Source organism: Prunus persica, chromosome G2 (assembly GCF_000346465.2).
Source record: "Prunus persica cultivar Lovell chromosome G2, Prunus_persica_NCBIv2, whole genome shotgun sequence".
Taxonomy (NCBI): Eukaryota; Viridiplantae; Streptophyta; class Magnoliopsida; order Rosales; family Rosaceae; genus Prunus; species Prunus persica.
In genome coordinates this window covers 24,150,052-24,177,528 of record NC_034010.1, presented here as the reverse complement: position 1 = coordinate 24,177,528, position 27,477 = coordinate 24,150,052, and the positions used below count along the sequence as shown (strand labels likewise).

General features: G+C 36.8%; 7 protein-coding genes across 11 annotated transcripts; 2 read left to right on the top strand and 5 right to left on the bottom strand.

The window, feature by feature from the left end:
- On the top strand, positions 811–5,204 carry LOC18785385 (protein FLOWERING LOCUS D). 3 transcript variants are annotated; one of them, XM_020557701.1, is made up of 6 exons: positions 811–2,672; positions 2,828–3,589; positions 3,675–3,720; positions 3,851–3,975; positions 4,296–4,351; positions 4,449–5,204. In XM_020557701.1, the coding sequence occupies exons 1-5, from the start codon at positions 920–922 to the stop codon at positions 4,328–4,330; spliced, it is 2,721 nt and encodes a 906-aa protein (XP_020413290.1). In that variant the 5' UTR covers positions 811–919; the 3' UTR covers positions 4,331–4,351; positions 4,449–5,204. The 3 variants fall into 3 exon arrangements, with proteins under 3 accessions (XP_020413290.1, XP_020413289.1, XP_020413288.1); XM_020557700.1 differs by having other exon boundaries at positions 4,422–5,204; XM_020557699.1 differs by having other exon boundaries at positions 4,296–5,204.
- On the bottom strand, positions 8,768–10,627 carry LOC18784813. The gene is made up of 2 exons (XM_007218765.2): positions 10,412–10,627; positions 8,768–9,724 (listed from the first exon to the last, which is right to left on the bottom strand). Exon 2 carries the CDS (start codon positions 9,695–9,697, stop codon positions 8,909–8,911), a length of 789 nt encoding a protein of 262 aa, XP_007218827.1. The 5' UTR covers positions 9,698–9,724; positions 10,412–10,627; the 3' UTR covers positions 8,768–8,908.
- On the top strand, positions 11,354–13,140 carry LOC18786960 (U11/U12 small nuclear ribonucleoprotein 31 kDa protein). The gene is made up of 2 exons (XM_007218141.2): positions 11,354–12,285; positions 12,937–13,140. Exon 1 carries the CDS (start codon positions 11,455–11,457, stop codon positions 12,190–12,192), a length of 738 nt encoding a protein of 245 aa, XP_007218203.1. The 5' UTR covers positions 11,354–11,454; the 3' UTR covers positions 12,193–12,285; positions 12,937–13,140.
- Positions 13,058–15,597, bottom strand: LOC18787195. 2 transcript variants are annotated; one of them, XM_020558292.1, is made up of 8 exons: positions 15,349–15,592; positions 14,804–14,877; positions 14,395–14,436; positions 14,079–14,120; positions 13,832–13,915; positions 13,647–13,734; positions 13,340–13,437; positions 13,058–13,253 (listed from the first exon to the last, which is right to left on the bottom strand). In XM_020558292.1, the coding sequence occupies exons 1-8, from the start codon at positions 15,533–15,535 to the stop codon at positions 13,227–13,229; spliced, it is 642 nt and encodes a 213-aa protein (XP_020413881.1). In that variant the 5' UTR covers positions 15,536–15,592; the 3' UTR covers positions 13,058–13,226. The 2 variants fall into 2 exon arrangements, with proteins under 2 accessions (XP_020413881.1, XP_020413883.1); XM_020558294.1 differs by lacking the exon at positions 13,058–13,253 and having other exon boundaries at positions 13,346–13,437; positions 13,576–13,734; positions 15,349–15,597.
- LOC18784909 (serine carboxypeptidase-like) lies at positions 16,362–20,733 on the bottom strand. The gene is made up of 9 exons (XM_020557122.1): positions 20,117–20,733; positions 19,693–19,861; positions 18,997–19,116; positions 18,657–18,800; positions 18,424–18,574; positions 18,008–18,096; positions 17,315–17,573; positions 17,057–17,190; positions 16,362–16,698 (listed from the first exon to the last, which is right to left on the bottom strand). The coding sequence occupies exons 1-9, from the start codon at positions 20,437–20,439 to the stop codon at positions 16,570–16,572; spliced, it is 1,518 nt and encodes a 505-aa protein (XP_020412711.1). The 5' UTR covers positions 20,440–20,733; the 3' UTR covers positions 16,362–16,569.
- Positions 21,349–23,938, bottom strand: LOC18785210 (vacuolar protein sorting-associated protein 24 homolog 1). Its single transcript, XM_007218251.2, has 6 exons — positions 23,609–23,938; positions 23,329–23,405; positions 22,837–22,939; positions 22,563–22,684; positions 21,859–22,053; positions 21,349–21,774 (listed from the first exon to the last, which is right to left on the bottom strand). Exons 1-6 carry the CDS (start codon positions 23,844–23,846, stop codon positions 21,694–21,696), a joined length of 816 nt encoding a protein of 271 aa, XP_007218313.2. The 5' UTR covers positions 23,847–23,938; the 3' UTR covers positions 21,349–21,693.
- Positions 24,254–26,891, bottom strand: LOC18785503. Of its 2 annotated transcripts, none has more exons than XM_020557796.1 (5): positions 26,289–26,599; positions 25,435–25,664; positions 25,194–25,275; positions 24,722–24,788; positions 24,254–24,597 (listed from the first exon to the last, which is right to left on the bottom strand). In XM_020557796.1, exons 2-5 carry the CDS (start codon positions 25,556–25,558, stop codon positions 24,544–24,546), a joined length of 327 nt encoding a protein of 108 aa, XP_020413385.1. In that variant the 5' UTR covers positions 25,559–25,664; positions 26,289–26,599; the 3' UTR covers positions 24,254–24,543. The 2 variants fall into 2 exon arrangements, with proteins under 2 accessions (XP_020413385.1, XP_007218639.1); XM_007218577.2 differs by lacking the exon at positions 26,289–26,599 and adding an exon at positions 26,640–26,891 and having other exon boundaries at positions 24,307–24,597.

Below are 27,477 nucleotides of genomic sequence, written 5' to 3'. Positions count from 1 at the left end.
ATTTTAGCCTCCAAATCCTAAATCCAAGTCACAACGTGATTCGATAATATAAACTACTTGTTGGAGTTTGAATGAAATACATAAAGAGATGAGGAAATGACACCTTTTGTTGTGAGATTCCAACAACAAATCACTTGTTAAAATCTACCTCAAGGGTGAGGTTTAATTATATTGTACTAACTGCATATTAAGATCGAAACTCTAATCGTAAAACCTTAGGTCGAGTTATGTGAGTATCCAAGCCTAATTGAGTCATACGGGCCCCATTGTAGTCTCGTGGTTAGGGTTCGAGGCTTGAAAAATGTTTGAGACTTGGATTTAGGGTTTGGACGCTCAAATCCATTTTTCTAATACTAAAATAATTTTCTAACAATTGAAACTATTTAAAAAATATATTGGAAAATTAAAAAAAATTAAAGTCCACTAAATTATTTAAGATAAGTGAATATAATTAAATAATATTAATTAAGTAATTTATGAAATTAATACTAATTATTCATTAAATAAATAATAATTAATATAACTGAATAAGACTAAGATATTACTCATTGCGAATATTAAACTAAATAAAATAATTTTGTATAAAAATAAATAAAAACAAAGTACACAAAATAATTTAAAATAATTAAAGAAATAATAATTAAAATATAAATACTAATTAAAGTAATTAAAAAGGATAAGATATTACTTAATTATAAAAATGAAAATCGAAAAAAAAAAAATTTAAATATTTCATAAATTACTTAATAGTCTTTTTATACTAAACTCTTTTATCCCTAAATAGTTTTTTAAAATCCAATTTAACCCTATCGGATCAAAACCCGTTAACATAGTCACCGTGCCAAAAATTTCCCGGGAACCAAATAGTCCATTTCATTCTTCTCCTTCACCACCACTACCCCAACTAGTACAGACGGCGATGGATCCACCTAACGAATTCCCCGATGATTTTTCTTCGTTCCCTCCAATCCCGTTCGCCCTCTTTGTTCCCCCAGAAAACCCTAACCCCAATTCAAACGCAGCGCCAATTCCAAATACAGTCGAAAACCCTAGCTCAGCTCACCTTCTTTCCTTTTCGGTCCCCAAGAAACGAAGACGAGGCAGGCCTCATAGGGTTCCGACGTCGTTTCAGTTACCTCCAATTCCCAACGGCGTTTTCAACAGTAATAACAACGGTCTTGCTTCTTTTTCCAGTTCAATTTCAGCTCATTCCTCTAGAAACAATGTAGAAATCCCTGGTTCTTCGGCAAGAACCATGCCTGATATGTCCGACGAGATCATCGTGATCAATAAGGAGTCCACGGCGGAGGCGCTGATCGCGCTGTCGGCTGGTTTTCCTGCTGATTCGCTCACCGAGGAGGAAATTGATTTCGGGGTAATTCGAGTTATTGGGGGCATAGAGCAGGTCAATTACATTCTCATTAGGAACCACATAATTGCTAAATGGCGTGAAAATGTGTCGAATTGGGTCACAAAAGATATATTTATTGATTCTATACCTAAACATTGTCATTCCCTGTTGGATTCTACTTATAAATATCTGGTTTCGCATGGTTATATTAACTTTGGGGTTGCTCCGGCTATCAAAGAGAAGATTCCGGCTGAACCCAGTAAACCACATGTGATTGTGATTGGTGCTGGGCTTGCTGGTCTGGCTGCTGCCAGGCAAATGATGCGTTTTGGGTTTAAAGTGACTGTTTTGGAGGGTAGGAAGCGAGCGGGCGGGCGGGTTTATACTAAGAAAATGGAGGGAGGAATTAGGGTATGTGCAGCGGCGGATTTAGGGGGAAGTGTTTTGACTGGTACATTAGGGAACCCACTTGGCATTGTTGCACGCCAATTGGGTTATGTGCTTCATAAAGTGAGGGATAAGTGCCCACTTTATAGTTTTGATGGGAAGCCTGTAGATCCTGATATGGATATGAAGGTGGAAACTGCTTTTAACCAGCTTCTAGATAAGGCAAGTAGGCTTAGGCAGTTAATGGGAGGTGTTTCAGTTGATGTGTCTCTTGGTGCAGCATTGGAAACGTTCTGGCAGGTTTATGGGGATGCTGTGAATGCTGAGGAGATGAACATGTTTAATTGGCATCTTGCAAATTTGGAATATGCAAATGCAGGTTTAATATCAAATCTTTCACTTGCATTTTGGGACCAAGATGATCCATATGATATGGGAGGGGACCATTGCTTCTTGCCTGGAGGTAATGGAAGGTTGGTGCAGGCTTTGGCAGAGAATGTACCGATCTTATATGAGAAAATTGTGCACACCATTAGGTATGGTAGTGATGGAGTGCAGGTTATTGCTGGCAGCCAGGTTTTTGAGGGTGATATGGCATTGTGCACTGTTCCACTTGGGGTTTTGAAGAGTGGGTCCATCAAGTTTATTCCAGAGTTGCCTCAGAGAAAGCTTGATGGAATAAAGAGGTTGGGGTTCGGACTGTTGAATAAGGTTGCAATGCTTTTTCCTCATGTGTTCTGGGGCACAGATCTTGATACCTTTGGCCACCTTTCTGATGATTCAACCCGTCGAGGGGAGTTCTTCCTGTTTTACAGCTATGCAACAGTTGCTGGCGGTCCCCTTTTGATTGCTTTAGTAGCAGGTGAAGCTGCACATAAGTTTGAGAGCATGCCCCCTACGGATGCTGTGACCCGGGTTATTCAGATTCTCAAGGGTAATCCATTCTTTTTTTGAACTTAGATTATAATATATGTGGCTTTAATTTTAATTTTTTTGTTCATAAATGAAAGCTATTTTCCACACATATATGAAGTTCTGCAAATTCACAAGTTTTCATAACAGTTACTCAGTTATGGAATACCAATGCAGGTATATATGAACCACAAGGAATTAGTGTCCCAGAGCCCATCCAAACAGTCTGTACCAGATGGGGAAGCGACCCCTTCAGCCTAGGTTCTTACTCTAATGTGGCAGTAGGGGCGTCAGGAGATGATTATGATATTTTAGCAGAAAGTGTAGGAGATGGACGGCTTTTCTTTGCAGGTGAGGCTACCAATCGGAGATATCCTGCAACCATGCATGGCGCTTTTCTTAGTGGGTTCAGAGAAGCTGCTAATATGGCTCACTATGCCAACGCTCGTGCCCTGAGGATAAAAATTAACAGGAACCCATCAAAGAATGCCCATTCTTGTGCTTCCCTTCTTGCGGATTTATTTAGGGAGCCTGATTTAGAATTTGGGAGTTTTTCTGTTATCTTTTGTCGAAGGAATGCTGATCCTAAGTCGACAGCAATTTTAAGAGTGACATTTAATGAGCCTCGGAAGAAGAGTCATGACAGTGCAAAACCTGATCAACAGCATTCAAATAAGTTACTTTTTCAGCAGCTTCAGTCACATTTTAATCAGCAGCAGCAACTTCATGTTTACACTTTGTTATCTAGGCAGCAGGTTCTTGACCTCAGAGAGGTGCGAGGAGGTGATGAGATGAGGTTGAATTACCTCTGTGAAAAGCTGGGAGTGAAGCTGGTGGGGAGAAAAGGATTGGGGCCTACTGCTGATTCTGTAATTGCCTTAATAAAAGCTGAAAGGGGCATTCGTAAACCAGCTTCGACTTCATTGGCTTTAAAGTCTGGTGAGTGGTTAACGCTGATTTTTATCAATATATTTTCGTGCAAAATATGAGAGTTAGTAAATAACAATTAAAGTGGTTTTTGAAGGGACATCAAAGCTGAAAGCTGGCACTTTGAAACGAAAACTGGTCAGGTAGAAGCTTTGAATATTCTGTTACTTGGATAATTCATGTATCTCTTTTTTCTCTCATGAGAAAGATATCTCTGTTACAAAGTCAGTTAAATTATTATTTATACTGTGGTTATTTTCCTTAATTTCCCAGAAAGGCAAAAATAATGCGCCATGGCAATGGGTCTGCACCTTCTGCTAATTCAAACTCGGTGAATGATAAAGTGTCAGACGAAACTAAGATCACAAGTCAAGCACCCTCTAACACACTTGGTTCAGGTAAATTTGAGGGTTTTCTTACAAATTTGTGTCACTCAATGCATATTAAGAAAATTAGTGGGACATAATCCCTCCCCCTCCCCTTTTTTAGCAGAGCATGCAACAAAGTCCTAGGTTTCCTTTTCCTTTTTCATCCCTAAATCTTCGAGTTTACCTTTTTCTTTTTGTTAAGTTTTTTTCTTTACTTTTTCATAGTACAGTGCAGTTAAACTTGTAAGCTTATATATTGCCAACTGTGGTAATGCCTGTATCTTTCTTTTTTCTTCTGCATTTGTTAATATACATTTTTCCAATAAACATTGTTTTCTGTATTTTGTTAGGGCAAAATCATTCCGACGTGTTGAAGAATGAGTAGATGACCTCTAAATGATGAGAGGTGAGATATCATTAACTTTTCTTTACCTTGAAAGTGGTTCCACTCGGTGAGCATTATTTACTTTTTGTAGCGTTGAGATCCATATCCTTTGGCTTAGGGGAGTCGGCCATTGTGGTGCATGCTTTTCCCAATTTATGGGACTGTTCTATTCACCTTTGAGTCTGCGTACAAGTGGCCACCATGGAGACTTTACAAGTTTCTGCTACCAAAGACTTGTGAAAGCTATTTTCCGCTCAGCATGTTCTTTGGCTGAATAACCGCCAGCATGCTCAATTGTAGAAGAAAATGGTGCCACTTGCTCTCGTCTTCTCGGGCCAATGACAAATGCTGCAACCAATTGAACATTGAGCAAGAGCAACTCCAAGCCATCTTTCAAGAAGCCCGAATTAAACGGAGATGACAGTCGTGGCAACATGTTTGGCCTAGCACTTAAACATGAAACTCATGAACCATGCCACAATTATACCTACTGTCCAGGACATTTGTTACCAAGCAGATTGTGGTGAGCCAATGGTCGAGGCTTCTATGACGAGACCCCAGTGATTGTTGACTGGTGGAATGATACAGGGTTGTAATCTTTCCACGTCCACAACTTGTTCAGTTAATGCGTGTTAAGGAAGCAATCTCTGCGGATTTGCAGTGTTGATTTTTATTTTTATTTTTTAACAAAATTACAAAATAAAGCAAACAAATTAATGAAACATGATAATGATTTTCCTTGTACTATACTGATCAGATTATATGGTAATATGCAAAAATGCTTTACTTCTATAGCAATAGATTGATTGGTTAGTAATTGGATGCAAACCAGTGTTGCCTGGAACTCTTTCTTTATAAAACGTTGTTTTGAGAATATTCAGTATTAATGTTTGCTTGTAGACAGTAGACGCACCCCATCATATTGCAAGTCTTATTAATAACCAAAAAAAGATTCCAATAATGCTAGAGGAACCAACTTTTGAATTTTGTGTGTATTATTGAAAACTTTGTGAAAACAAGTGTATTAAACACGAAAAATATATACGTACATGTACAATATGAGTACTAAAAGTGAAAATGCTAAATTCTTTATACAGGTAACAACTCTTGAAAAGTAAAAAACTCAAAAGGGGACAATAGAGACGTGGGTAATGGCCTAATAATAATGGATTATGATCTAAACTACTCTTACCGTTAAACAAAGATCGGGGAAAAACAATGATTTAAAAAAAAAATCACATGTAAAGAGTATAGCCGTGCGGTTATACTATTTATAAAAGAGAATTTAAAAGAAGGACCCCGGTAAAGCTGGGCGGCGTTACTATTTTTAAATTAAAAAAATAATTAGAGTATAGCCGACCGACTATGCCATTTATAAAACAGAAAAGACCAAGGGGGAACCGCCAAGCGCCTAGCGCCCAGGGCCCTCTTTTTTTTTTTTTTTTTTTGGAAAGGAGTATAGCCGGGCCATTATACTCTACAAATAGAATATTTCAAATGTATAGCCGTCCAGCTATTATCTATATAGATTTTTTTTAAGTATAGCCCTGCGGCTATACCCATTAAATGGTATAATATGAATTTCTCTTTTTTAGTTACTTTAATTAGTAGTTATGTTTTAATTACTATTTACTTAATGAATAATTAGTATTTTAATAAATTTTATTTTTATTAAATAATATGTGATTATTTTGTGTATAATACGTGAATTGTGTGTGTATTCTTGAAATTTTTGTAAAAAATAAATATATTAAACAAGAAAAATACATATGTATATAATACGAGTATTAAAAGTGAAAATGCTAAATTCTTTATACGGGTAACAACTCTAAAAAAGTAAAAACTCAAAAGGGGACAATAGAGACACGGGTAATGGCCTAATAATAATGGATTATGCTCTAAACTACTCTTATCGATAAACAAAAATCGGGGAAAAACAATGATAAAAAAAAAAAAACACAGTGTCTATGTAAAATAGCCAAAAGAATTGAAAAAAAAGGACCCTAGTAAAGCTGGGCATAATCCAAATTTCTCTTTTTAAATTATTTTAATTAGTAGTTATGTTTTAATTACTATTTACTTAATGAATAATTACTATTTTAATATTTTTATTTTTATTCAATAATATGTGAGTATTTTGTGTATAATACGTGAATTGTGTGTGTATTCCTGAAAAGTTTGTAAAAAATAAGTGTATTAAAAATGAAAAGTACATACATACTTGTACAACACGAGTATTAAAAGTGAAAATGCTAAATTCTTCATACACGTAACAACTCTAGAAAAGTAAAAACTCAATAGGGGACAATAGAGATGTGGGTAATGGCCTAATAATAATGGATTATGCTCTAAATTACTCTTATCGATAAACAAAAACCGGGGAAAAACAATGACAAAAAAAAATTCTCAGTGTCTATGAAAAAAAGGAGCACAGTAAAGTCCAGCTGCTATACTATTTTTAAATTAAAAAAATTTAGAATATAGGCGCTGGGCTATACTATCTATAAAAAAGAAAGTAAAAATGACAGCGCGGGGTTTTTTTTTTGGGAAAGGAGTATAGCCGGTCGGCTATACTATTTATAAAAGATAATTAAAAAGGACCCTAGTAAAGCCGATCGGCTTTACTTTTTTTTAATAAAGAAATCCAGAGTATAGCCGCCCTGCTATACTATTCATTAAAAAGAAAAAAAAAAAGGGGGAATCGCCTAGAGCCTAGTGTGTGGTTTTTTTTTTGGGAAAGGAATATAGCCGGTCGGCGATACTCTATGAATAGAAAATTTCAACTGTACAGCCGGGCGGCTATTCCCTATAAATAGATTTTTTTTAAGTATGGCCGTGCGGCTATACCCATTGGATGTCATAATCTGAATTTCTCTTTTTTAATTACTTTAATTAGTAGTTATGTTTTAATTACTATTTACTTAATGAATAATTAGTATTTTAATATTTTAATAAATTTTATTTTTATTCAATAATATGTGAGTATTTTGTGTATAATATGTGAGTATTTTGTGTATAATATGTGAATTGTGTGTGTATTCCTAAAAATTTAGTAAAAAACAAGTGTATTAAACATGAAAAATACATACGTACGTGTACGATACGAGTATTAAAAGTGAAAATGCTAAATTCTTTATACGGGTAATAACTCTAGATTAGGAAAAACTCAAAAGGGGACAATAGAGACGCGGATAATGACCTAATAATAATGGATAATGCTCTAAACTACTCTTATTGACAAACAAATATCGGGGAAAAACAATAATAATAATAAAAAGATCACAGTGTCTATGTAAAGTGTATAGACGTGCGGTTATACTATTTATTTAAATTTTTTTTAAAGAAAAGGTCCCTTCTAGTTGCATTAGTTTATATTTTATAGATATTAATTTGTTAGTTTTGACATCTCCAAAGCAGATATTGAAGAGAGAGAAATTTCATAGTAAATCAATTTGAGACTTCAATTTTTTCGTCTTTTTTTTTTGTGGGAATGTTTTCCTTTGATCTACCTTCTTCTCTCGAGTGTTACTAAATTCTGTTACTGCACACATTATTTGTTATAAAGAATTGCATGATGTGTTAGAGTGTTCTTGGTAATTGCTTCACATTTTCAAACACCACTTTACATGAAGACTACTACAACCTCACTTACTACTATACCCATAAATCTTTGTTTGAAATTATTGTTTTGGTTGGCAAAGAGATTGCAAAATCACCCATTTTGCATTTCTGTTACAACAAGAAATAATCTTAGCCTCTAACATTCTTTCATAGTTAGTAAAACACGGAACGAGAAAAATATGAATAAAATACGCATGTGTTTGATTTGGAAATATTTTGACAAATTACAACTGATAAATTCGGCCACTATATAATATTTTATTATGATTTATATAATTTTTTAAATATATATAATTTTTATTCAATTATATGCGAAAATTATGTGTGTATGCTGGCAATACATGTCATCTTCCACATCACCTATTTTAGTTACTCAATTTTTGCCAATTTACATTTACCGGCAGAGCAGTTTTTTGCCCTTCAGATTTACCACTCAACTGGTCCACCTCTCCTCCCCGTCCATAACAACCAGAACAAGGCCCTTTCAGCATTTCTCATTCACTCAAACCCCATTTTCTTTTGTTTTGGTGAACTCCAAACCCTTTCTTCTACGGGTTGAATAATGAACGAATATGGAGAAAGGTAGAATTTTCAAAACCACGTTCGACAGTTCAACAATACGGCAAGGCTTTCGCGCATTTGTATCGAAGAAGAGAAAATTATAGATCTTGCCAGCATGTACTACATGCGCAAAAACTCATACCACATAGCCAACCTCAAAGAAGTGCCTTTCCTTCTAGTTTAGGAGCTTTATATTGAATCAGAGAGACACAGACAAAGTTATGGCGGCTTGATGACTTCTGCCATGCCACAAGGTAACTCAAGAATCAGAGAAAAATTTTATTATCACCGTTGAAAATTCAAACAATCATGTATACATCATCATCCATAGATAATAACACAAGACACAACAGTATGTACATGACAAAGCGGTTTCAGTATCTTAACAACGACAAACTAAAATCTTTCTGCAGCACTTGCTCCTCTGTGATTATCTACGTTGCCAGTCCCTTCCAACCACTCTTGTAGTTTAAGTTCTTTATCAGCCTTGAATTCATCAAAGTTTTCTTCCATTGGTAATAAATTATGAGTCAACAAGCTATCATCAACTTGGTCTTCTTGTTGCTCATCTGCAACATGGCTTGACACGGGCAACTCCTCAGCTTCCACATCTGGCAGAGATGAACTAGTGCTCACAGAAGCAACTGACAGTGTTGGGTTAGGATAAGAAGCCTGTGTTAATTCTTTAGAATCAAGTGGCGGCCACTTGAAGTTGCTCGCCTTTTGTCTTGCAGATTTGATTACAGTAGAAATATAGCCGCTTTCAGTGTCCTGCTGGGCAACACTTGGGGAACGAACCCAACTGGCTGGTTTCCAAGAGCTTGTTCTTCCCATCTGAAAACTTGATGTTTGGTTATCTATTAGCCCTCTCTTTGGTTGCTTTGTTGACATAACCGCTAGAGATTTTTTTATGTCTCTAATCATCTCATCAGCAATGGGGAATCCACATTCTTTCATTGATCTCACCATGGCTATGGAATCCTCTGAATCTTCAGTGTGCAAAGTCGTTTCACGGGACTTATCCACAATGGTATTTCTAAGACTAACAAGATTGGGAACTGCATTTTGAGTGTGCTGCTGAATATAAAAAAGCCCTACTGACGGTTCATTTGCCACGTACTTAATCATCTCTGCCAAGCCTTCAGTTATCTCCACAAAGCCATCAACAGTGGAGAATCCATGCATCTTTTCAAAGCCAAAGGCAGTTCATCACTGGTTTTGTCAAACATTGAAGAGAATAAGAAGAGTGAAATGGTAAAGCGGAGAATGTATATGGAAAACTAATCGACGCAGGAAATAATACAGCAGCTTTGTGCATCTTCACTGAATGATAAAGGAAATTAAACTACTAGTGGCACTTGAGATTTTGTAAATTACCAACTGAAAAGAATATGCAAAATCTACACTTATTGGCCCTCTATTATTTTGGTTTACATATCAGAATGCTGTTCATCATGTGCCGAATCAGCTCAACTGTAATAAACAAATTTATATCTCAACTGCCTGCATTGTAAGTGACATGATTATTTTCTTGTCATGATAGTAAATGTAAGCTCATCAAATTTTTGGAGGCTCGTATGTTAGTTTCAATATTTCTTGTAGCCTCTACCAGATTACTAGGATCTTTCTATTCGTCTGTCAAAGCCTTTAGCTTGAATCAAATTACTTGTCTATTATCTTTCAAATTATTGTGCAGCAAGGAACGGGGCCTAAACTATACTTACAGAAATCGAAATCATCGACCTATAGACAAAACGATGGATTTGAATCAATACCCATCTCAGAAAATAACAAAACATCCAACACCCAATTCTAAAGATAAGATTTTTCATCGATTTACTTGATAAGGAAGCTGAAAAACAAGAAAATGTCAGAGAAATAGAAGGAAAAAATTGGTACCTTGAGAGAAGGAGTTATAGATATTAGCTTACAGGAAACCCTAAAACTGGTCTGGTGTCTTATTGCAGAACAATCTCTGATTTTGAAACATCTTAAGCTTTCTTCTCAGCTACCTCTTTCTTCAGCGGTCGAGCTTTCAATTTGTGGAAGCTTCTCTCTCCACACTCATAACCAATTCTGTAATCTGATCTCTCTCCAGCTCAACTAAAGACAACGTATTTTTTTAATTTTCCTTTTATTTATTTTTGACTTATTTATGGATATGCCCCTATGCCTTCAAAATAGTCTTATATTACCACATGTTCTTTGAAATGTCTCAATATACTATTTATATTTTCAATAAGTGTCTCACGTTAGCTATTCCGTTAGATTTGAAAGAACTCGCTTCTTTTTAATCTCTTAACACGGGAGAGGAAGGGTTAGTCAGGTTGAGAAAATGGAGAATTTGGGAGAAAATGAGGAATTTAGGAGAAGAATGTTAGGTTGAGGGAATTTCAGATTTGGGAGAAAATGAGGAATTTTGAAGAAAATGAGAAATTAGATTTGGGGATTTCAAATTTGGGAAGAGAAGGATGGTTTGAATGTTGTGGGGATCTCTCAAATATGAAATTCCCAAATCAAATTCCCAATTTTCTCCCAAATCTGGACTTTTAGATTCTCAAATCTGAAATTCCCTCAACCTAACTTTCTTCTCCCAAATTCTTCATTTTCTTAACCTGACTAACCCTTGCTCTCTCTTGTTAAGAGATTGAAAAGAAGTGGGGGCCACATCAGCTAACAAAACTTTTCTCAAATCTGACGGAATAGCTAACGTGAGACACTCATTGAAAATATATGTGGTATATTGAGACATTTCAAAGAACATGTAGTAATTTGAGATTATTTTGAAAGCACAGGTCATATACATTAAAAACCTTTATTTTTCTGGTTTTGCAAATCTCACGTGACCTCCACGTGCTCTGACAAAAATAGACAAAAAGAAAAAGAAAAATAAGGAAAAAGCTCTCAAAGTCGAGAGCTTTACTTCGAGAGAGATATCGACAATGGTGGAAAAGAAGAAGAAGAAGAACAGCAGCGACGAAGACGAGGACGAAACCTTCTATTACCGATACACCTCAGCCCCGGAGACTCGAAAACCCGCAACCAAGCAGAGCGGGTCGGGCTCAGGAACCCTAGCTCCATCAAAATCCACCCTTTACGTCTCAAACCTCGACTATTCTCTCACCAACTCGGACCTCCACACCCTCTTCTCCCACTTCGGCAAGATCGCCCGAGTCACGGTCCTCAAAAACCGCGAGACCCGCCAGAGCCGCGGCGTCGCCTTCGTCCAGTTCGTCTCGCGCACCGACGCGGTCTCGGCGGCGGGTGAGATGCACGGGAAGATTCTCAACGGCCGGAAGCTCTCCGCCTCCATCGCCTCCGACAACGGCCGAGCCGCTGAGTTCATTAAGAAGAGGGAGTACAAGGACAAGAGCCGGTGCTACGAGTGCGGTGAAGAAGGGCATTTGTCGTACGAGTGTCCGAAGAACCAGCTGGGACCCAGGGAGCGGCCGCCGCCGAAGCGAGTAAGGAGAGGTGGCGGCGGTGGTGGTGGAAGTGCGGCGGCGCGTGTGGAAGAGGCCGAGGGGGACAGTGGAGGTGAGAGGTTTGAGGATGATAATTGGGCGTCGGTGGTGGATAGTGGAGCCGACCAGAGGTTGCTGGTGGGGGAGGAGATGGAGGAGAAGAAGAGGAAGAAGGGTGTGAAGAAATCTAGTTACTTTAGTGATGAGAGTGAATGATGATGAAGATGGGTGATTAGTGATTAATGGTTTGGTTGATTTTGTGATGTGGGTTTTGCTTGGAATTGGGTGATTTCAACTGGGTCATTCAAGGTATGCCTTTTTCTGTTAATTTTCTGTTTTGATATTTTGGTTTAGTTTTGTTGTTGTTTATGATTAAGAACAGTGATCAATTGGATCATAGTTTAGCTACTTGCAGTTTCAGATAATTTTGGATGCTTGTTTGTTTCAATTTATGTTAATTGAAGAGCATGATCAGATAGCTTTGCTTATTTGATACAAATCCTAGAAGCTAAGCAATTATGAACATCATTTTGCATTGTCTTGATATGCATAAACCTGGTTCTTTGCTATTTGATCCCCCAATTTTCTGATCATAGGTTCAAGTACCCACTGTGTTTTTTCATATTAGAGCAGTTACTTCTAATAGAGGCCATGTGAACTTGAATTAAAAAAATCTATAATGAGCTAAGTTTGTACTGTTGGATTTGCTGCATATCTTTTGACAAATTTGGTTGCCGTATAGCGTCTTTTTTCCCATGGTGATTTGAACTCTTCGAGCAAGTTAAGGCAAAATTAAATTTCCAGTTTCCGTTTTAGAAAACATCTTTTTATCTTGTTACCGGAATTGTTTGACTGCTAGTTAGCTTCATAGAATCTGATGAATTTAGGACTAGCTTCCGAACAGCAGGTTCTCATGTTCGTTAGGTTCTAAATCTTCCAATTTATTCATGCTTTTGGCAGGAGACTGCCGTACATTCATCTTCCAATCGATTTACTCGCAACAGCGTTGAAATATTGTTGCTGATGGCCTGGATCACTTTTGGCACTAGTGACAGAGATGCTTAAAAAGAAAGGCCGTTCCTTTGTTTGTAATTGTATGATTGCAGTTTCTAATATATGAATTCCAAACGTTTCCAAAGATATAATGATGATAGTTACTAGTTATTTTCACATCTCTTTCACTTACACTAAATACAAATCTCAAGCACAGAAACAAAACTCAAATCTTCCAACAATCGAATCTGCATAGCCTATGCCTTTTCCTTTTCCTTTGCAGTCTGCATGGGAATAAAAATGTACACGTCAGATAACGGACAGACGATTTTCGTATATTTATACGAACGGAGCAAGAAGATATACTCACAAGCATTTCATGGTCCTCCATAATTTCTTCTATCAACTCCTCCAGCAGTTTATCAGCACTGTTGGGAACAAGGGCTGCAAAAACAGGCAGCCCTAGTCCTGTGTAAACCAAAAGAACAATGCCAGTAAATATACATGGGCATAAAAATTGTCTTCAAAGAGAACTTTGTTGGGTTCGTAGCTATATTTAATCATACGGACTCATCCATGTTATTTGGCTGTTGGCCATTTCCATACATGAAATGAGTGGCTTAAAAAATGAGACCAACAGAGAGTGGCATTTGATCGATAGAGAAACTTTAAGGTACCCGCTTCTGGGAAAGAATCAATGAACGCCATCATCTCCTCCCCACTAAGACCAGATAAGAAACAGATTCGTGGCAGTCCCTTGACAATCTACAGAACACAAAATGTCAATTATTGGAGGCTGGCTACAAGTTAGGACTTAAGAAGGAAGATAACATAAAAGAATTAGCAAGATAAAGACTTCAACCTTCAATGCTTCCAAATTGGGTTGGCTTGTATTCATTGCTTCCCAGAGTGAACGAGTAATCATGTCTTCAGTACAATAAATAACCTACAAAAACTGATATTAAGATCAAACAGGAAATTGGTAAACAATTGACTGACCTTTTCAATTTCTTAGGTCAACCCTCAAAGGGAAAACTTACTCTTTTCTGTTCTTTTGTAGCTTTTTTACATAGAAAATGAACATAATGATAAAAATATGAGGAGGTTACCTTGAGGAATTCAGCATCCAACTCTTTCAGAAACTGTTGTATCTGCACCAGAAGACACATAAGTGATGAGCCAGAACTATTGTTCATGTGTGACGCTACAAAATTACCATTTAATTTATCTACAAGAACAAAGGTTCCTTGCGGCGTCTACAGAAAACTGGTTTTTGAAACTTTCCAGCAGCAATCCTTGTGAATGGTTTCAGTTTTAGAAGAAGAAATGAAAACTCTACCGTTGTGATGCATTGGTCAAGACAGAAATGGGGAAACAATAAAAGTAGTCTAAAAACCTGAAATAGAATGGGAAAGTGAAAGTTACCTTCCCAGCTTCTTCCACTTCAAAGCCCATAAATAATAAAGCCTGGAAAAGAGAAAGTTTGAGTCTTCAACCTCATTACTATTGGAATAGCATTTCATCAGCTTACATCTACGGAAAAAACAATTATTTACATTTGCAAGGCAGGTTTATGTAATTATTCCACAGTACGTTTACTCCTAGTAGCAGATAAAATATTCTCAAAAGATTCTTTCAAGTATTTGAAAGTTTATCATGAACAGATTTACCAAATGTCCAACTTTTCAGAACTTCAGATAATAAAAGCAAACAAAAATCTCATAACAATCAGATCCTAAAGTAGAGATTTTTCTCTATTCTGGGCAATCTTCTAAAGTAGAAACATAGGCAAGTAGCATTTATCATAATTGGAGTGAAACTAACCACAACTTACAGGTGGACCATATATTAGATCATCAGCATTTAGAGGAACGAATTTTGAATCTTCAATCAACTCACTAGGAACTCCTGTAAAGTTGTAAAGAAAATTACACAGAAACAAATATAAGCTGGCAGTATATGCCTTCAAACAAATGAGAACAAAAGAAAAGAAAGTCAAGTTATGAATAGTGAATCTTGATGGTAACATAAAAAGACAAGCTTTTTTCGGGTAACTAGAAACTAAATACCCTAGCTCCTAGAGGAGTAATCGAGGCCTAGGCGGGCGCGTAGGCATTTATTTATTTTAATTTTATATAATTAATTTGTGATGGAGGGGCTGCCTAGCGCCTAGCCCGCCTAGAGCCTAGCTCAGCTGAAATATATATTTTCTGAGAGCATCTCCACCCCAAAGGGATAAGGCTAAGAGATAAGCTTTGAAGTAATTCCCGTGAACCTCATTATATTCCTTTAGCTTCATACACCAATTGAGGTGATGCCCAGGCCATCACCAGTCATTTTAAAATGAATGAAATTCAAGTTGAGAAGCTGAGAAAGTACCTTCAGAAGAAGCTTTTGGGGAGTGTTTGAGCTTCGAGTGATGGGTTTTCTTTGCTGATGAAGAAGACGAAGAAACTGTTGAAATCCTTGGAACCACCAAAGAATTTACCCAAACTGAAGGGGCTAAAAGCAGACGAGAATTCGGCGAATTATTTAGAGAGAAAGCAAGAGCAGGAGCAGCTGCCATTGCTTTAGCAACAAATGCTCCACGGAATTACAAACACGTTTCGTTTGATAAAGTCGGTTGGAAATATAAACAAGTTTCGGGTTTATTATCGGCCCAATAGTATAACCGTGCGGCTATACTTTCTATAAAAAAAAATTAAAAAACAACCCCGTAACGCCGGGCAGCTATACTCTTTTTTATAATAAAAAATCCATAGTATAGCCGATTTAAAACAAGGACCCAGTACAGCCGGTCGGCTATACTCTTTTATAATAAAAAACTCGGGGCATAGCCGCGCGGCGATACTATTTATAAAAAAGAATTAAAAAATCAACCCAGTAAAGCCGGTCGGCTGTACTCTTTTTTATTAAAAAAATCCGGAGTATAGCCGCGTGGATATACTATTTATGAAAAAGAATTTTAAAAACGACCCCAATAAAGCCGATCGGCTATACGCTTTTTATTAAAAAATCCAGAGTGTAGCCGCGCGGCGATACTATTTATAAAAATAAAAAGCCGACCCGCTTAGTGTATAGCCGCGCGGCTAGACTCTACAAATAGAATATTTCAAATCTAAGTCCAAATTCTGCTTTCCTTTTTCTTTTCTTTTTCGCTTCTTCAAGGCTAACTACATTTGTCAAATAATTGAAAAGATTGAATTTTTCAGAAAAATTAATAAAAAGGTGGCCAGCAATGGAGTCACTTTGCTATTTTTCTTAGACTTCCCAATTTCCATTACTTACTAGATTATTGAAGCCCAGGACATTTGAACGATGTGCGTAGATGGAATTGTCTTTCAGAGGTCAGATTTTGTTCAACCTTCGAAAAGAACGATGGCTTAAGAATGTATTTTAAGAAAACAAATATTTATCCACAAGCAGTCTTTTATTCATTTCAAAGTCTCTTAAGAAAAGATAACGCATTGTCTAGAAACTGTTAGCCCCTCAATACAGCTTCAACGGTTTAGGAGAAATATTTACAAGCTCGTTGAGAAACCATGGAAACCCTAATATCCTATACTGATCACCCCATTTTGGGTCATATTCCGAGGTAAATCACATCTGAGCAAACATTTTTTCTGGTTCCGCCGCAGCTTCAGAAAGTGTGCCCCGAGTCCACCTCCTCAGCATCTCCAATGCAGCCTTGGGCTGGTCCATCGGAACCATGTGACCCGAATCATGGACCTGTTTGTTGTTGGACATACCATATAACTAGGTCAATCATTGTCTACGGATAGGTAGAAATGCAGATGATGTGAGTGATAGAGATACAAGACGATCAGATCACAACCGTTCATCATAGTGGTTAACTTCAACAGAATACTGTTAGATTTGTTATGATTAGTTTAGTCATCTCTAACTAAACTGTACAGCTGTCAAATGCTCAGCTACTCTTATTACTTTGTATATATAAGCAGACCTCTAATGATTATTCAATCAAGTTAAATGAGAATCAATTCAGTTTTCCTTCAGTGAGCACACATGTCACAGAGAGAGAGAGAGAGAGAGAGAGAGAGAGAGAGAGAGAGAGAGAGAGAGATACCTTCAGGAAACTAAGAGGTCCATAGTTCTTAAGAACGCCTGCTTCTGAATCATCAACAACAAAAGGAACTTCTGGAGAAGACACAAACTCTTTCTGACCAGACCATTCCATGGCATGGACCCATCTTGAGTTACCTATCGCACAGATATTTATACGCATGGGTAAGAATTACATTTCAGGAAGAAAAAAAAAGGAGTATATATACATATTACTACAGATGGTTTCGTAAGTTGTATCAAATAACGCTAAAAGACCTACCAAGCCAGTTGCAGATTAGATCATATTCTCCGGCATACACAAGCAGCTGGATTCCATCCTCAAGAAGAGTAGGAATGCCCACTTCGAGGTTCCTCATCCAGTCCACCAGCATGGCTTGATACACCGTAGGGCTACATGAAACAAAACTTAGGTCCCCAACTCCGAGTGCCTCTCTAACAGGTTTCTGGTTCAAGAATTTCTCCATGTTTGAGAAATCATAGCAGAAGCTCCCCTCACACTTCTTTCTGATGTCATAGTACTACACAACGAAATAATGTCTGTCAAACTTCACATCTACCCCGAGTTCCTCTGGCACCATTATCTCTAAAGATGACAAGCTCCACATAGCATTATTTGACTCATTAGTGGAATAACAGATGTTCAGAAAATGCGATAATTAAAGTAATATTTTCTTCCTGAATATTTTCCTGCTGATGTTAAGGGAAAACAAAGTTGAGTAACATGCATGCCCAGGCCATTAATCATTTGTTAAAACTCACATCAGTTTGCACAGATTTAATTGAGTTTGGGAAAACCAATTTCTTTAAACTTTCAGATAAAAAAGTTTATCATGCTTTTTCGGCAGAAAACATGTTGAATAAGAAAATGACAACATATAGATTAAAGAGAAATCATTCTGTCAATAATGAAAGAGAAATCATTCTGTCAAGAATGAATGAAAAGTTAACTTACATTTAAGTTTCCAGCCCGCGCAAGGATGCTACTGAATATGGTATTGCAAACAAAATATGAAGCCATGCAAGAGACCGTACCATCAGTGCCTGAAACAACAGAATGTTCATTTAAACAAGAAGCGGAGACCAACTAATGCGGCTAATAAGTACGGACAGGCTTGCATAATACAGATAAACCCACAGAAAATTCTAAGACAGACATCCACACCTTAGAGAAGAGAAAACACAAAAAGAGAAATTAAAACAGAAAGGAGCCATCCCTAATGTGTTATCATGATCAAGTGAACTGCAAACTTTAACTAACAATTTTGCATGTCTTGGGGTCCAAAGATAAAGAGAAACTAAAAGAAATTTGAAAGGGAAAAGAAAAGGAACTACAAAATGAGGAAGAGACCACTATCATATGTCACTTACCACAAAGCTTAATAGCCATTTCACAAACTGGAAGCACTTTGTTAATACGATCATGGTCAGTTTTCGTGATTATTCCATTGTCCAATGCAAAATCTGTGTAAGCCTTATACTGGATAGCAGGTTCAGTGAGCCCATTTCCAATGGCAAATCCCTGTTCAACCAGTTTTTCTAAATTTAATAAACCATGAAATGACCCATTAGAATTCTCAAAACTAGAAAATCCTGGAGATTACCTTTAGATTTATATGAACTCCTTCTTTAGCTTTGTTTCCTCGGTGGACACGAGCAGCAAAAGCTGGAATGTAGTGTCCAGCATATGATTCTCCAGTTATGTAAAAGTCATTCTTTGCCAACTCAGGGTGCTCAGCAAAGAAGGCCTAACATCATAGAAAGAGCACAATAAGTCACACTACTAAACAATACAACAATAAACCTTATGTTTGAACTATATATATATATATATATATATCCACAATAACTAATAATCAGTGATTTCTTCATAGGAAATAATAGCTCAGTAAATTTGGGAACACTGAACTTCATTGTCTTAGAAATGAAGGACAACTGTCACACCTGTAAGAAGTCATAAAGGTCATTACTAATGCCATCTTCTGAGTGTCGAATATCGCGTCTGTCAGTACTATAACTAAAGCCAGTCCCAATAGGTTGGTCAACATACAGAAGGTTAGATGCCTGCAAATGAAATAAAAATAGCATTGTTACCTCTCACGCAAATGACAAGGAGCTGTAGAAACAGACATGAAACTCCATTATTTACAAAGAATTCTACTTTGCATGGCCGATATGATGATCCCAAATCATTTAACAGCACCAAGCTCTTTACTTTAGGATGCATATAAATCAGTGACAGCCTCAGATATCATGCAGGTAAAAATAAATATAATTCAAGAGGTGTCTATGAGTCACTTTCATTCAAGTGCGACACGATTTAGAAAAACTTTTACAAACGATTTACAAGGTAAAAATATTAGAACAAATAATTCAAGGACTTGTTATAAAACTACTCTTCAAAAAATTTCAGAACCGGAGGAACACTTCTGATAGGGCCTATGAGCAATTACTGAAAGATACAGTAAGGCAACAAGTATAACCAAACTACCAATACTCTCCATTCACAAGCATCTTGTCAAATTAGGCACACAGGTAAAATATTAATAAATAACAAGCGAGATTCAAACATATCAAGGACAAGACACGATCACATCCAACCATTACAATGAAGAATAAAATGGAAACAGTCCCATATACCTTATCCCAACCATACTCGTTCCACACCAGGGACAAGTTATTTGCGATATTGAAAGGACCATTTTCATAAAATACAGCCAATTCACTGCTGCACCCTGGGCCTCCAGTCAACCATATAACAACAGGGTCCTTCTTGTTTGTGCGAGACTCGAAGAAAAGGTAGAACATCCTACAGTATCACACAAGTTGAAAAGTGAGAACACAAAGCAAGCACCTAAATTCAATACATAAAATTCCCCACAATATAACAAAGTTTAACCAACTCATTTCCTAGAAATTGAAGCTCAGCTAACCATAAAACCCTAAAGTTCAAACCAAATCCAAATAAACCCCTAAAAAAAAACCTTCAAATTGACCATGCAACACAAAATTAGCAATTTGATAGCATTAAAACGTCTCAATCCTAAGCGTTTACAAAGCTGACCTTGCGGCATGAGAATGCTCGATCTTAAAGTAGCCGGCATGGTGGCCGAGGTCCTCGACGGAGACTCCGGAGCCGACGAGGTTGGGGAGATTGAAGCGCTTCTCGACGAGCCTCGGCGAATCGTGGAAGATCGAGGAATCAGGGCCGTCGATGATGTTGATATCTTCCTTGGGGAAGAGATTGAAGGCTCTGATGAGCTCCTGCGCGTGTACGGACGGGAAGCTGGACCTGGCGAGGCCCAGAGGGTTCGTGAGCTTCGCAGAAGCGACTGTAGAGAGAAGAAGAAGAAGAAAGGGAACAGGAAGAGACATCGGTCGTTTCATTGCTTGCGCTCTGCGTTTTGAGTTGGAGAGAGGAAATGTAACGGGAGAGAAAATGGAGTATAGGGAAGACAAGAAGGCGGTAAGGTAACTAACGGTCTCGACGCCCGACGATATATAAGTGGACTGTTGAGTTGTTGGGGTGAGTAGTTGGGGTATTCATCCCATGCGGTCAAGTACAGATGCTGAACGGATCAGCACCGTTGGATTTAGTTTCGTGGGGCCTATTGAGCGTGAGTCGGTGGAACTGGTTGCAGGGGATTGGGTGCTGAGACGGTGTTCGGTTGTGGTGGTGACGTGTCCACGTTGCTTTCGGTTGCAGAAAAGGACTTGCCTTAAAATAAGCCAAAAAAAAAATAAAAATGGTGGGGGTTGTAATTACGTGTAAAACGGCTTACTGTTAAATAAGTGCACGCAGAAGGGTTTCTCTTGAGGCTGAGGATGATCCCCATTCATTCACATATTGTAAAACGACAATATGTAGAGATTGGTAATTGTTTTTTCTGAAAAAACTAGGTAAAGTTGTATGAAACATGAAGAACGTTGATGAATAATTTTTCAACAAGGAGTTACCAATTTACTCAAGTTATAAACTAGGTCTTAATAATATTACGTGATTCTATTTTAATACCGTGCAATAATTTTTCCTAATTCTGTTGTAAATGTGTAAAGTTTGAGCAAAGAGGTTGGAGTGGAACTTAGCTATAGAAAGAGAACTAGGAAGGGTGGTGCTGATTGAATGATTTTTTTTGGATGAGAATGAAATTGAGTATTGATGGGATCTACTCAGAAAATGCAATACTCGTGAGTAGAGTTAGCGGCTTTGGCTCTTTTAAATCAAGACTTGTGCATTACAATTACAAGCAAAACAAACAATAGCAAATGCCAATTCAATGATCATCCCAAGTGATGTCTTTGTCAGAAGCTATATATAGATCAAAACCTTAGCTTTACAGCAAAGTCTGTAGCCAACAACTTGAGGTAAGGCATGCGCAGATGATTGTCAGTTGTTGATATATATACGAATTATAAAAATACGTATAAATTGATGTGTATTGCACAAACAGAACATAGTTATAACTAATATCGATATAATGTTTGTCTTGTTTATACATTGTAGCTGTGTCTAGAGCCCTCAACTGTTGAATAGAACAATAACTTTCTAAACTTTGGATGTACTAAATATAGGCCTTTACAAAATACACAAACACTTTTCCCTCATAACAAGGGAACAAGCTGCAAGTACGCCATGAAAAGTTACGATCTCACTTGAGCAAGCCGTGCCCTCAATTCTTCTAACTCTTCCTCATCATCGGCACCCTCTGCTATAGCTTCTTCCTGCATGAATTAATAACAAGAGTTATATCCTTGCAACTTGCAAAGGAACAAAGAGAAGCTAGAAATGGAGTCTATTGCACGTACGTCTTGTGAAGCACTAGCTCCCTGGGCAGCTACCTTTGTCCTCTCCTTTCTGACCGCTTCTGGAAGCTGTGCAGCTGTCTCACCAGCTATTTCACTCAGGACCTTTTCAACTTCTTCTTCGGTTTCCTCTTCTATATCTTCCGAATCTAATGCCGAATCAACAGCATCATTTACAAATTCTTCAATCACCCCAGCCTGTATGACGAAATAGTCTTACATCTAAAGATTTGAAGAAAATAGAAGCTATATATAAAGTAAACAAGCACCTAAACAAATTCCACATACTGAAGCTTCAGATATGCTTCATTCTCTTCACATTTTCAAAAAAATATGGTTCCCCAAACAAGGAGCAAGTCAAAGGATGTACTCAGATATAATTCATTCTTATTGTCAAAAGGATTTGGTAATATCCGGCACTCTCATTGTTCATTGATTAAGGAAGAGAAATTGAAAATAATAAGCATATTCAGAATAAAAAACACCCAAGGTTCTACAATAAGTGAATTCAAATATCTCAGTCGAATCATTTATAGGATAATTATGTGACATAATACACCATATAACATTTCAAGACAGATAAACAGCAAAAAAAAAGAAAAAAAAGCAAGAGATATAATCCCCACTTCAACACTTAAGAAAGTAGGGTCATCAGAGGGAGTTATAGTTTCTAACAGCCACCCAAAAAGCGTTTTAAGGGATCTTACCTTGGTTATTTCTTTGGTAAATTCTTGCATTGTGGCAGCCATTTCCGGAGCTTTCATGAGGTTATTGACAAGTTTCATGACCTCTGCACTCTTTGACAGATGACCAACAGTACGGGCAAGTGCTGCAAGCACATACAACATATAAATAACAAGAAGCCGACTTAAACCAAGGGGAAGGGGGTGGTGATGGTTTGAGGAGTTACATAAAAGGTACAAATGTGAGAAAACATAAGCATAGGTGAACAAAAATAATGTTATATGTGTAAAGCAATACCAACACTTTCTCCGAGGTGCATTGATATTGAATTCAGTTGGGCCTTATTTTCATGAAGGCGATTTACAGCTTTCCTCGACATCAAAATTTCCTTTGCAAGTGCCTGAACTTAATTCACAGATTGATCAATACACAGAATCTACATGATATGATGATCACAACAAGAAGCTAACACAAGTAGGCATCCATCACAAGGATTAAGGAGCACATTACTAGCATTCTACGTGTAAAAAGCCTACGAATACAAAAACAGGTTCTGATTATACTGAACAAAGACATCAAATGGCCCAAAACCATAAAGCAGAAAATGATTCCAATGGGCATAACCCCGACATTAGTGAACAATTGGACTTCGGAACCTTCATAAACTAACAAGCAAAGCTTTCCCTTCAAGTTCGCATTTTGAAAATAATGCTTTTGTGCAACCAGTTTCTAACTTGCTAGCAAACTAATTGATGATTGAGGAGAGATTAACATCAAAAGTTACAGTACCTTGGCTGTGCCCATGTCATTTCTCTTGGCAGCCTCTCTAATGGATTTATGAACAGCCTTCTCTTCTTTCTGAATATCTGAGAAACAAAAGCATCTCTTTTTAGACTAAACTAATCACCAAACCAACAAAAAACAGACAAAACCATGAATTAAAACCATTGAAAAAAACAAAGGAAAGCAAATCCAAACCAAATCCAAACCAACTGAAATTGACCCAGAACAAAAAACTTATGTAATTTGCAAAAGAAGGAAACTTTAATAGAGATTGAGAGAGCATTGCCTCTGATTTGGCGCTCGAGGTTGCGGCACTCTTGGCGAAGTCGTCTCTGCCAATCTCTCAGCTGCTCTGATGGGTTGGGTTTCGGTTTTAACAAGCTCTTGACTTTGTTCATCTTTTTTAGTTCGTTAATTTTGTTCCCTTCGTTTTCTCTCTTTCTAATTCTCAGGAAAATGAAGAATACTGAACAGCAATAATGCTCTCTCGCTTGTGATTTAAGATCCAATCCAAGCGTGTGCATCTATTTTCTCCTTTCCCTCCACTGAGACTTTTCCTTTCCGCGTCACCAACTGTCCTTCGCCGCGCTTTCCTTTCCTTGTTTTTAAGGTCTCATCAATTTAAATTTTCTTTTAAAACAAAAGATGAAAGGGGAGGATTTTTTTTAATGAACGGGCGAAGAAGGGAAGAGTTGAATTTAGGACATGTTTTAACGGTGGAAAGAGAAGTATCACTTAGTCGAGACTCAAGTTCTTCTTTGTATCAGAAGTTTAAATCCTCAAATCTGTTCGTTGATTATACTCTGATGAAGCGTAAATCTTAAATGTTCAATGCTTACTTTGTAAGTTGTAATAATTGGATTGGTAATTGTGGTAATAGGTAGAAAGGTTGAAACACATGATCCTTAGAAGTTGGACCTCTGATGGCAAAGAAGCAACAAATACAACTAACTTCTCCTTTAAATTATTCGTAGTCCATAGTTCAGAATTAGAACTGAGTGGGATTACATTAATTTTTTTCCCCAACAATTGAAGAGGTAATGTTGTACAATATCTAGATTTTACAATGCAAAGAATTAAGAAGATGAAAAAGGATTTTCCTTTTGTTCCTAGCAATGCTTTCCCACCTCATGTATCAGATCATCTACATGAAATTAGATTATATTTAGGGACTGTAAGGGTTTTCATGACTTCTTCAACTTTAATCTGTCTCCACACTGTCTAATCGAAGAGGCCTTCATCATGCCATATATCAACTAAAAAGTCTACCATTTCCTGCACAGTACACCAGTCACTTAAGTTCACAGTACTAAGAAAACTTCATTACAAGATATCGCAAAATCTGATTCTACAAATGAAACACATTGAATCATCTTGGGAAACAAACAAAAAAACTTACAGTTAAGGGGATTGGCTCAGGAAAAGAGTCATGCGTCGAAAGCAGATCTTCATATGCTGTTGACCAGCTGCAACATAAAATTTTGCATCATCTTCCAGAAATTCTTTCAGTAGCTATAATTCAACCGAAATAATTGGGCAAAGCCACAGATTATCATCAACAATCATGACGGAGGTATGTAAGTTATTGCCATCAACACCATTCTAATGTTGCAGGAACTTCTTAGGTTTATGTCGGTGTTTAAATTTGAAGGTGGAAAGTATTTGAAAACACGCAAACACCCCACATATATATAAGTATATAACAATCCAAAACAGAAAAGCAGCAACTTTTTGGCAAACCTGCAAACTAAAATTCAAGAACTGAGATAGAGGTTTCTAGTTTACTAACATCCATGATGTAAATTCTTTAATTGTGACTATAACAACAACTAACTCCATTCTATCCATGATGCTTTTTGAAGAAGAATTACCTTATGATTGGATCCTTTGCCATTCTTTGCATCCGCTGATCACCAACCCACTTTTTTCTACTCTCATGCCAAGCAATTGCAGCTACGAAGTAAATTAGCTTGATTATCTCTCCAAAGAACAAAATGATTGATACCAATTACTTAATGACAAAAACAAATCAACTTTTGTTTTTTGGGTTGTTAGGAAATGACAATGGGGACTTACATCATCGTCAGAGCAAATATTATCTAAAGAACTTACCATAATTAACAAATACAGGAGTGCTCGATTCTTTTTCAGCAGGCCTTTTTTCTTCATTGGTAGATTTGGAATGAACTAAATATTGCTTTTCATTGTAACAGGAATTTCCAGTATTCACCTCCATTTTCTCCAAGTTGAGTGACCATTCCTTTCTGTGACAACACTAAGATTGTTGAGAACTGTTTCTTTTGAGAAGCACCTTCCAGTGTTTTACTAACACATATGGCCGCCTGAAATAAAAGCAAAATTTTCTGAAGCAATTACTGCTTAGCAATATGGAAGCTCCACCAGGTGACAAACAGAGAAACGAAAGATAAATGAAGAAGAAAGTATCATGTAGCACCTGTTGTTAAACATAAATAACTACCTATAGGCAAATTACTAACTTCATAAGCTCCACTATTGCATATAATTGATTTAATTATAAAGTCATATGCATCCATGTTGAAATATCCAAAAATTACTTTCCTCAGCTTTACAATATTCCAAGAATAGGGCCTGCAAATTCAATTCTGCATATTTTAAATCCATGTTGATTGCAAAAGTGAGCATTGTTTTCATGCCTTTCATCATTACCCAGAAGCCGAGCTTAAAAGATGATTCTTTGATAACAAAACAAAGAGGCTACCGCAAGAACCGTGACCTAATTTGACAGAAACCCAATTGAAAGAATGACCCTTCCAACAAGAACACAAGTCATGATAACGATAAAGAATTTACATTTCAATTCTTCAAGCAAAAATGTAAATCATTCTTTGCAAACCCAGAACATAGATAATTCAATAATGAACCCGGAACATAGATAATTCAATAATGAACCCAGAACCAAAGGAACTTAATCTTCAGGTATTAACCTTTAATCCATTTTCTTCACCTCCAAACTAACTAATCTACTTCACATTTATTTCCTTTTTGTTGCTGTACAATGAAAATAACTAAAAGACCATATCTTTAAGGCAATTTTCAAAGAGGAAAAAGAAACACTACGTAGAAGATAACCATATCAGAAAAGACAGATCCAGAGAAAAGGGGAAGTTCACAGAAATGGAAAACCCAAAAGATTTTCAAACATTTCCAATGCATTTCTTCCATAAAAGCCAAAAACAAAACAACCCCATTTGAGATCTATGAGCACACTTCATACCGAAGCCAGAAACTCATAAGAAAAAGGAAAAACAGAGATGAATTTAATGCTTGACAAGTACCTTGTTGCCTACGTTTCACGGGAATCGTTCACAGATTACAAAGATTGAGAGGGAAAGAGAAAGAGTGTGAATTTGGCTTATGAAAAATATGCGGGTTTGGTTTGGGTGAGCAACAATGCAATAATGCAATAAGAAGAGTTAGAAACGTTTCTTTTGTTTTTCTGGTTTTATGGTTTTGTGGCTTCGCGCAGTGGTTTTCAGTGACTCTCTGTTGCCGACGTGGATGTGATTCGGATTGGACTAAAAAGTTTCTCCACAAATTGAATTTTGAAGTTATGAGAATGTCGTCCAGCCACCTCCACCTCCAACTCCAACACGAAATTTAATTTTGAAGAAAAGTTTCTCTTTTTCTTTCCTAAAAAGAAAAAGAAAATATCACCTTTTTAGACTTCCACTTAAATGGTTGAGTACTTTTTCTCACCACAAAAATTGGACTTTTACTAATTCTTTAGTCAAAAGTTATCACCTTTTATTTTATTTTATTATAAGCAAAATTGGTCCTTCTTCTCAAACTTTATAATAACTAGCCTCTCCCTGCAAGAGGCTTTTCTATTTAAATTTTAAAATTTATTTTAGAATTAAAAAAGATAATACGGTTTTGTTATTGAATTTATTTTAATCGTAACTTCTTCATTACAATTTCGATTTGAGCCCACTACGTGTCTATGGACTTATCTCGACACGATCTACGCAATTGTATTCTATAAAAATATGATTCATTATCTGATTTTTCTTTTAATTTTAATTTTTTAATATGAAAAAGTATGAATTTATCATATTATCCTTATTTAATTAATAATTTCAATTCTTAATGTTGCATTAACCAAAGACATTTTCT